Source organism: Rhincodon typus, chromosome 41 (assembly GCF_021869965.1).
Source record: "Rhincodon typus isolate 14 chromosome 41, sRhiTyp1.1, whole genome shotgun sequence".
NCBI classification, from domain to species: Eukaryota; Metazoa; Chordata; class Chondrichthyes; order Orectolobiformes; family Rhincodontidae; genus Rhincodon; species Rhincodon typus.
Genome location: NC_063372.1, coordinates 7608755 through 7619279, shown reverse-complemented (window position 1 = coordinate 7619279; position 10525 = coordinate 7608755). Strand labels below are relative to the sequence as shown.

The 10525-nt window shown below is 38.5% G+C and overlaps 1 protein-coding gene across 1 annotated transcript in view; it reads left to right on the top strand.

Moving 5' to 3' along the window:
• The window catches only part of eif4ba (eukaryotic translation initiation factor 4Ba), a 39691-nt gene extending 30367 nt beyond the window's left edge, over window positions 1-9324 (top strand). Inside the window, exons 11-15 of the mRNA XM_048618977.1 lie at window positions 472-721; window positions 1501-1565; window positions 2291-2411; window positions 2790-2859; window positions 6326-9324. Coding sequence (XP_048474934.1) covers window positions 472-721; window positions 1501-1565; window positions 2291-2411; window positions 2790-2859; window positions 6326-6397 — 578 coding nt within the window. The 3' untranslated portion in view covers window positions 6398-9324. The remainder of the gene's footprint in view (window positions 1-471; window positions 722-1500; window positions 1566-2290; window positions 2412-2789; window positions 2860-6325) is intronic.
• The last annotated feature ends 1201 nt before the right edge of the window (window positions 9325-10525 follow it).

Here is a 10525-nt window from a genome sequence, read left to right as displayed (position 1 = left end):
TTCCTCTGCTGCCTGGCCTGCTGTGTCCCTCTAGCTCCATACTATGTTGTCTTAGACTCCAGCATCGGCAGTTCTTACTATCTCTGTCTCTAATGCTTGTTGTGTAATGAGAAGTCCATGTTTAAGTTGTCAAGTGAAAACATATATGGGAGAAGAAATGACTGCTTCCTGTTGAAATAAAAATCTTCTGTCTACTCATATCCTAAGAAAACTGTGCAGTAAATTTATCTTCACAGAGCGTGCTCTCTATCCCCTGATGTGATTTACTTTTGTTTTCTCTGCCACCATCATGCTGTTTCTTTTAAACAGAAAATAGTTAAAGATTGTAGGCTTGTGGAGTAATAATTTCCAGTTAGTATTTAAAATGAACATTCTGAACATAATCCATATTTATAGAGCTCATGAAGATTAATGTCAAGCTTTTTGATATGAGCTGTTATATTAAAATAAATTATTTTCTATCCAATCAAGCTACCGTTAGGAGAGAGAGTGAGAAGTCATTGGACAATGATATGTTCAACAAGGAGGAGGAACCACAGTCACCAGTGTCCAAATCAACTAAACCAGACCAGATTCCACTTAAGATTGTACCTGCCCCCCCTCCTAAAGAAAATGCCTGGACAAAGAGAACAGTTGGAGGTTCCAGTAGTAACCAGAGTGCTGAAGCAGAAGTCACAGCACCTCTCTCACCTGCTAGTGCGCTATCAAATAAACCACTTGGGTAAAGTTTGCAATTTCCAGAACAATTATGAACTATTCTAATAACGTTGAATTTTTGTATAGAACTTAAAAGATTTTAGACCAATTAAAGGTGGGTGTGTAACATTACAATATGGTTGGCTTCAGCTGTTGTTTGTGAGCAAATAGCCTCCTGACACTCATTATCGTGGTTGCATATGAAGAATGGCCACTTGGGAAATGTTAAAGAGCTGCTCTCATCCATTCACTTTCATCTGTGTGTGACTGTGCCTCCAGGAGAGATTTCTGTTGTTTGTGGTTTCCTTTGAAATGATGACTTGAGCTGCAACAGCTCAACTTGATATATCTTGAGGATGAAGGGTCCAGCAGGGCCCAAGACAAGGGGCTCCAGTAAGGCCCAATAGCCAGGGCACTAGGGCGCCTGCAGTGCTCAGGTCAGGGGTTTAGGCCAGGAGCAACACCGGGGCCTATCCTTTTTGTCTCTGACCCTAGGCTCCATATATAACTTTATTGTTGAGGGAAGGGATCGGAAGGAGGCTAAATTTCTCTTTCTCTTTTCTTGAAATTTAAACCATTGTACTGCCCTAATACGTTACTCTAAAGATATTAGCTATTTGAATAAATGTAGCAGGAGTGAAGGCATCCATTTTATATTCCTCCAATGCACTTTCTCCTCCTTTCTGTAGTATCCATTATGGTTTGAAGAATGTATGGTGAATACTGTCTTAAATTTACTGTTGTTTTGTAAAAACAAAATTAAAATTGTCCTGACGATCATCTTTTCACTTGCCTCTAATGCAGTTCGCCAAGTGGTAAAGCTGGCCTAGTTTCACCTACGCATACGAATATGAAGACCTCATTTAAGGGTATGGCAATAACTGGTATAATAGCGACCGGATTTTTGTAACTCTAGGCATCGAATCATTATGAATAATTGAGTTTTTTTTTTTCAAAGTGGATAATCCATTCACAACAGAAGTTGACTGGTTTCTGTGTTGAGTTGCCAATGCTGTGATTTTCTTTCTCTGATCTAGCAATTGATTTTCTCTGTGATGCAATGTCTGAGCCATATTCTTGAAAGCAGTTAACTGGGGGAATTGTTTTGGATTTTTTTTTTCCCCTTTTGGCCAAATTCTAATTAATTGTAAACTGTGAAGATGGGTGAACACTTTTCTTTTAATTTGCTTGTCCTTCTAAAAGAATAATCTTTCGGTGGATTCCAGACCCAAATGTATGTGAGAAAATCACTCAATACTTTTGTGATGGTGAATATTATAAGTTAGTGTGCTCTTGTTTAAAACCTGCCTATCCAGTTTACAAGAATCCTGAATGGGATATGGCATTCTCATCAGGTGATCGTTGCACCCACCTTGAATTTATTCCCATCAACACTTATAATGGCACTTGCTGACAATTTGAAATTTGTGTTCTTGGTATATTTTGGTCAAAGTAGAATAGGGAACTCCTCGAGAGAATATTGTACTAAAACATCTATTGAAAACAACCATCTTAACTTTCTGCTAACGTACTGGCCAGACCTGAACTGAGCTGCACGGTACGTGAATGCATCTAAATTTTTGTATTATTTTAGATGATAAAGCAGAATCTGAAATAAAAGATAAAACCTCACCCAAAGAGCGTGGTGGTGCAAGTGGTATGAGCCGGGGACAAAATGATGGCATCAACAAGGATCGAAGGAAGGAGCCAGACAGGTCTGTCTTTTTCAATTGCTGTGTTTCCAGATTTCTTATGATTTGAAGGATAGTTGTAACTTAATCTCATTTGTGCACAAGTCCCTAATGTCAAATATTTGTGGGAGCTAGCTTAATTTGGAAGCTTTGCTTTGTGGTTGTTTTACTGTATGGTATAATATCATCGGAAGTGCTGCTGCTGACATTTGTTCTTTGCATTGTAACATTGATGATTGGAACTAGAACCTTGCTAAATTCTGCTCTTGATTATAACTATATACTGTGCACCAGCAAAAGTCGGTTGATATTTTCTACATAAAATCAAGTCTTTCACAGTTCCTGGCGTGTTTGTTTCCAGTATATGATCATTAAATAGCAATTATGACTTTTCTTGCACAGGAAAGATAAAAAGGGCCGTGATTCAAAACCTGTAACTGAGCCAAAGAAATATGAAGAATCACCCACTCCTGTAAGTCACATAGATGGTGTTCTAATTGCAAAATAATTGCATGTCTGCAATGTAACATTCTCTGCCCTCTTTTCTTCATTAATGGGAAATGGGTGTCGCTGTCTCGGCCAACATTGATTGAACATCTCTTAATGCCCTGGGGACGGTGGTGGTGAACTGCCTTGAACCACATCAGTCTGTAAGGTGTAAAGACACCAATCGTGCCATTAGAAAGGGAGTTCCAGGATTTTGACCCAGCCTTTGAATTAACAGAAGTTAAAGATTTATGTTTTCAGATACTAATAACTGATAGTGTGATTTATGTCAGATGTTCAACATTCAAGGCTTAACAATGCCCTAGAAAGTTCGTAGATATAGTAGAGTCATTACAGCACAATGTAATCGTTCAGTTCTCTGGTCCATACCAGCTTAACTGACAATATCAGTTGATGTGAAGGTGATAGAGGTATTAGCTGAAGTAAAAGTTATGGGCAGGTTGTTCTGGAAAGGCTGGCTATTTTTGAATGGATAAGTAATCCGGTCTGGATGACTTGCATCCCAGTTTGCTAAAGGAAATGGGGATGGAAATAATGGAAGAGCTTGTCATGATCTTCACTCAAAATGAGAGAGTGGGAAATGTGATACCTTATTCAAGAGGGTGTAAGGATAGGTTCAGTTTAACATGAGTAGTGGGCAAGTGTTAGAACAATATTTGAGGAAATAATCAACGGGTACTTGAAAGATTTTGGAAACTTGGATTTAAGGTTGTTTAGGCAAGAGGTGCAGAGGAGAGAGTATTTTTTTTAAACACAGTAGCAATAACTTGGAGCTGACCGACGGTAGTGAAAGTTGAGATGACAAATGATTTTGCAAGGAAATTGGATGTGCGCTTGAGGGAAATAAACGTGCATGGTGGCCCGTTGTGTCAGCCGTCTCCAACAGTTGTTTACAGATTATTCATGTTTTAAAGCATTATAGCTTAAACTAATTTTTGCCATAGTCCCTGACATTGAGTAGTAGTAGGAATTAATTAATTAAGTTAATATTTAGTTTGATATTTAAGATGAGTCTGTTTCACTGTGGTATAATCTTAATATGTAGAGCAGTCCAGTCAGAAGTCATTTAGTAGCATTACCATAGTTTTTTTTTTAGGGCAGTTGCCCAGGGACAGATTTAAGGTCATTCCACCCATTCCTGTGTACTTCCTTTAGATCTCACCATCAGGTTCCAATTGCTATTATTTGCAAAGTCATCGCATGAGGAGTTTGCAATGCATTTATGTTTCCTGCTTCATCTGATCAGTTGGTCCTGGCAGCAATTGAACTCCCCTATGGGGGTTCCCTGTTTGGAAATGACACCACTTTAAACCATTAGTATGGTGTGTGAAAATACTTAATTTAAGATGGTGGATCAATTACTGCCTTGAAGGATGTTTTTCTTTCACACAGTGTAAACTATGCATGGCATAATGTGATCTATTCAACCTCCCAGGTCCTGCAGGGTTTTTTTGAGGCGAGTGGTTTACTAGTGTGTTGGGCGGCAAGTCAAAATGAATTGGTGTCAAGATACGCATCTTGGGCTTTACCCAACTGTGTATGAAATAGTTTATAAAAGTCATTGTGGCAACTGTTTAGAGGACATTTGGATTTAGTTACATAGTGTGGAAACAGGCCCTTCAGTCCAACTCATCTGTGCCAACCACGTATATTCTAAACTGATCTCGACCCATTTGCCAGCACTTGGTCCATATCAGTCTAAACCCTTCTTATTCATGTACCCATCCCAATGCCTTTTGTAATTGTACCAGCCTCCTCCTCCTACTCTGGCAGCTTGTTCCATACTCTCAGCACCCTCTTTGAAGAAGTTGCCCCTCGGGTCCCTTTTTTTTTTAAAATCTTTGCCCTCTCCTCTCAAACCTTTGCCCTCTAGTTTTGGGCTCCCATACCGTGGGTCAGAGATCTTGGTTATTCACCCTATCTGTGCCCTTTGTGATTATATAAATCTCTATAAGATCAGCCCTTGACAATCTAGGGAGTAATAGCCCCAGCCTATTCAGCCTCTCCCAATAGCTCAAACCCTCAGTCCCGGCAACATCGTTGTAAATTTTTTTTCTGAGCCCTTTCAAGTTTCGCAATATCTTTCCTATAGCAGTGAGACCAGAACTGAACGCAGTATTCTAAAAGTGGCCTCACCTGTGTTCTGTACAACACAACATGATGTCCCAACTCCTTTACTCAATGCAGTGATCAATGAAGGCAAATGTGTCAAACGTCATCTTCGCTATCCTGTCTACCTGTGACTCCACTTTCGAGAAACTGTGCACCCATACCCCAAGGTCTCTGTTCTGCAGCACACCCCAGGACCCTACCATTTTAAGTGTATAAGTCCTGCCCTAATATGCCTTATGAAAATACAACACCTCATGTTTATCTAAATTAAACTCCATCTGCCACTCTTCGGCCCGTTGGCCCATATGATCAAGATCTGTTGTGCTCCTTTGGTTTATTTTTTAAAAAGTCCTTGGAGACATAAACGTTTTTGCCAAATTTGTAGAAAGCCCTTCACGTAGATAGAACCGTTGCAAGTTGAGGAACAGAGTTGAAATTCATGTAGACCAGTTGAGATGACAGAATAATCGCATTATTGAAGAATGGAGGTCCACAGGAGGTGAAAAGTGATATGGAAACAGTTGAGTGTTGACAGTCTAAATGTCTGGGTCAGAATTCCTGTTTGGTGACACTTCTACTTTGTAGAATGTGTGAGCAATTGGGTGACAACAAGATCCGGCTAAGCTGTGATATCGCTCCTTAATCAAATAGGGGCAAAATTCAGTTTTGTGCCCTGTTGGACACGGTCCAGTGAAGTTTCACTGGGCTGGTAACGGTATGGAGGGATTGTCTTATAAGGACAAGTTGAGTTTGGGTCTGTGCTTCTTTGAATATAGAAGAATGGAAGGCCACCTTATTGAAACGTGCAAGATTCCTAGAGGATGACAGGGTAGAGAGAGGTTATTTTCCCCTTGTGGGAAAGTCTACAACCAGAGGGCACAGTCTCAAAGTTTGGGGTCATGCATTTAAGAGAGAGATGCAGAGGATTTTCTTCTGAGAGTTGTGAATCTGTGGAATTCTTTACTGCAAGGGCTGTCCATGTTGGGTCATTAACTCTACTCAAAGCTGAGATGTCCAGATTATTTTTAATTAGTATGGGATTCAAGGGCTATGGGGAAAAGGGTAAGAAAGTGGAATTAATATCAGCCATGATTTTAGTTATTGACAGCAGGCTTGTTGGGCTGAGTGACCTCCTCCTGTTTCTACATGATTTGGTCTTTTGTCCAGTCTTGTATGGAGGTTGGTTTGTTAGGTAAATTCTGAAAGTGCTGCAGATCGTTCCCTGGTGCAAATAAGTCTAGTCAGTCAGAGGAGGGAATTGTCCATTGCAGCTGTGTAATTATTCTCCTGTCTCATGTATTCATTCTGTCTTTGTGTAGAAATTCAGCTCAGCCAGCAAATATGCTGCTTTGATGATCGATGCAGATGAAGATGATGACAGTACAGACTAAAGTTCTAGTCGAGGAAAACACATCACTTTTCCCCTTTTCAGAGAACTGAAAGAATGAACTTCAATTAAAATGTGACCGTTAACAACCCATATGGCTTACATCTCCCGGAACTTTTTCTTGCATGCTGCTGCAGCCATTGAACATGAAACGTATGGAGATTTCATCATCCATTTTAAAAACATGTCAACCTCAGGCTTTTGAGAAAACATTGTGTGCAGTAGTTAGAATGGTATTTTACATTTGAATATTCCTTATTTTCTTTTGACTTAAGCAGGTAGAGTTTGGCAAAAAAATTTAATAGTGGAAGCAGTGGGCCATGGAATGAGAGAAATTATAACTGTTGGTGCACTTTTTAAGATAAAATAAAATGGGCTAGTGTGACTGGTGCAGATAGTTTTCACAATTTTGGTGCTCCTTCCAAAACTTCAGATGGTGTTTTTAAAAAAGAATAAGAATTGGAAAAAAAAATGAGATCTGGGCCGCAGTCAGCCAAATGTTGTTATTTCTCTTTTCTGATTTCTACCATGACATCCAAATTAGTCAACCTGTTACTGGAACTAATCTTGAGTTTCTACAACTGACGTTGCTGAATTCCCAACAATTTGTTTTGCTTTTCTCCCATAAATTTGGATGGGTTATGCTTTCCTTACTGTCAAATTGCTTGTATTTCTGTCATCAGGTGAGACTATTGTTGGGGCCAAATATGCACCTTGTACTTCCATCTGTAAACTAATATGCGTTGGGGTTAGTGGCCAATTGTGGTGTTTTGTTTCAGGATGTCTGTTTCTGAAAGCACTAATACTTAATTTTGACCAATATGCATGCATAGTGCCATTTTAAAAAAAAGTTAATGTCCTCACACAGGTTGAGATTGCAACAGACCATCATTACCAAAGTCAAGATATTATTTGCAGTCTAATTTTAACAATATTTAGTCAGTGCATCTTTGTTTTTTATAGTTTTTGAAAGTCATTCAAGTAAAATTTGAAACTGCAGATTCCAGGCTTACGCAGTTGTGGCATTGTTTTAGTTATACATATATGTATGAGCTAAGACTTACAAACTAATAACAGAATTTTATGTGCTGATCAAAATAAATTTTATATGAAAGTGAATTAGACAAGCACGTCAAATATGTTGAAAACACTGGGATTGGTTTTTATTCTGTTTCTGCTGCTTCCATGCGCTGATCTTTTAAGTGCATAAAATTCCCTAATTATATGTAAAAGGATATCTGGCTGCAGCCTTAAGTCCTAGACATTTGCAAGACAATGGGGGGGGGGGAAAATTGCTTTGACTTGCAAATGTCCAACATTAAAAGGCTGCTAGTTGTACCAGTATGGTTTCTACAGTCAAGACGGCATTGGTACTCTTGATACACTAATTCCAGTTTCCATACAGTAATTTAGAGCAATCTCAAAACTGCTTTCCCAGCAAATGAGTATATAGGACATTACCCTTAACTTTAGTACATCTGAAGCAGTCTTTACATAGGTTGTAATTGCAGGTACAGTTGAGTGCTGTTCCAAGTTGAGCATTGTAAGGATAACTTAACACTGTCTAAACTGCTGTACTTGACCTGAATGGAACACATTTCCTGCAAACCAGCGACCCTTCACAGTACAAAAAAATATGTATTTTAATTTTTTTTTTCAGTTTACTGAGATTAAAACACATTTGATTTATAAGGTAACAGAAATAGATTCCATTTCATAGTACTCAAATCCATCTGGTTTACAGCCAATGCTATTCATGAAGGTAATCACCTTTTTTTTTTGTCTGTACTTGACAACACATCCTAGCAGAGCTGAAAGGGCTTAAATTCTTATAGCTCATATTAGTGCAGCTCTGTCTTGCAAAACACAAGCATTTTGACAAAATTGCATTCTTTTCCTGAATTTTTAGATGATCAGATTCAGACTTTGGGGAAAAAAAGACATTTTATAGTGGGAAAATTAAATGCCTGTCTTGAATCATTTTGCTAACGTTATTTGGGGCATAAACTACAAATTTTAAAAATTGAGTCCTGCAATTAGATTCCAAGTTTGTTTTTCAGTTATGTTGGGTCTGTAGGTCATTGAAAACTGCCCTGAGTCTTTTGTTTTCCTCTTCAGGAAACAAAAATTGTATGATTCTATTTAGTTTGCCTTTCTACTAAACAAATCTTCAATGAGATTACTGTGGTCACATTGAAATGTGTGTGACTCGGGTCTAAACCAGTGATCAGGACTCTGTGCACTTGCTCTTCATAATGAGTCATTGACAACAAATCTAAGAAAATCAAAACCCACATATTGCTTGCCATTTGTTTGGCGATCCATTTGATATACAGTACTAATTTACCTAGTCACTAGCAGTTCAAACTGGACTCTTTAACTGCTTGTTAAAGCCCCCTTAATTTCTCACCCACTGCTTAACTGCTCTCAAGTAGCAGTGTTTTTCTCTTTTATCAGACTTAGTGTCATTTTATGGCTGCAGTGGTTTGTACTAATATTAAAGCAGTTTCATCTGGTAGGAATAGGTTTGTTGAGTTCATAATGTCAGCTGAAGTATTTTGATGGGCAAAAAATTGGAAATCTTTGTGTATAGTACATTTTAAAATTGGCTGAAAGAACTTAAATTTATAACTCTAGAATTCTTGGTTATACAGGTCCAAAAAGAAGTCTGTGTCTTGAGAAATTGAGTTTTAGACGCAGGTATTTATTGGTAAGACTCCTAAATGAGGCCCTTCCCTCCATTTTAAAAGAATTTAATGAATTAGTTTACACCACATCACCATTCAGAGGACTTATGTAAAATTTGTATAATACCTTCTATTAAAAAAAGATTTGTACTCTATAGTCTGCTTTCCAGGAGATGTCTTTTATTATCATGTATAATGCCCCATCAGTTTTCCTTCCAATAAACTAATCTTTGGAATACCTTCATTATTGCTGCTGTTTCATTTTTGTGGATTACACTTTTTAAAAATATAGTTGACTGTGACTCAAAATTCACAGTAAGGGTGAAAACAAAAATTTGCAAGCATTCTCTAACCCTCTACTCATCTTGGAATTTTGAACAGTGTATGGGATGGTGCAAGGTTTCAAGTTGGAGAGCTATTATGATTTGAGTTTACTTCCCAAAGTTTTCTTTTACCTGTTAATGTCACAAGACAATTTCAGTGTGCTGCCACAATCCCTATGACTTGAAATCTTTTGTTATCTGTAACACATTATAGCCCCCTTTTGGCTATACCTGAACACTTTCGGTAACAGGCAACCTGTTGAACTTCACAAAATACATCAAATTATTTCTAGAAATTAAGTGTTGGAACGTATGAAGAATCTGGGATTTTAGTGCTAAATCTCTTCAAACATGGTGATGCAAAAGACAAGTAAGATCTTGGGGCGTGGAGTACAAAATGAGATGGGTCAGGAGAGTCTAAATAGCTTGTAATGTATTTTGTCTCTATCAACAGAGCCAGCTTGCTTTTGGCTTGTATGGTATATTCTGTAAATGGAATTCCCCCATGGTACTGTGAACAAATCGTTAAGGAACACTCTCTCTTTTTGTGGTGCACCAACAGGGGGAGCTGATGACTGAGTGGTATTTTCATTGGACTGTTAATCCAGAGACCCAGATAACGTTCTGGAGACCTGAGTTCAAATCCTGCCATGGCAGATGGTAGAATTTGAATTCAATAAATATCTGGAATTAAGAATCTAATGATAATGACGAATCCATTGTCGATTGTTTGGGGGGAAAAACAACATCTGGTTCACTAATGTCCTTTAGGGAAGGAAACTGCCATCCTTGCCTGGTTTGGCCTACATGTGACTCCAGACCCACAGCAATGTGGTTGACTCTGAACTGCCCTCTAGGCAACTAGGGATGGGCAATAAAGGCTGCCTAGCCAGCAATCCTGTCATCCCATGAATGAATAAAGAAACAAAAATTCTGTAAATATTTTGGTAACTGCCCTCAACTGGTTTTGACAGTATAATTAAACCGAAGACTCTTCCCCAACTATATCAGTGCTGTTTCGGGTTGAGAGACACTTGTATGTCATGTATTACAAGGTTAAGCAGTCAAAGCTCGATGAAATCCTTAAAACTTGGACTTCCCCTAAGAGAACTTAGGTTGCTA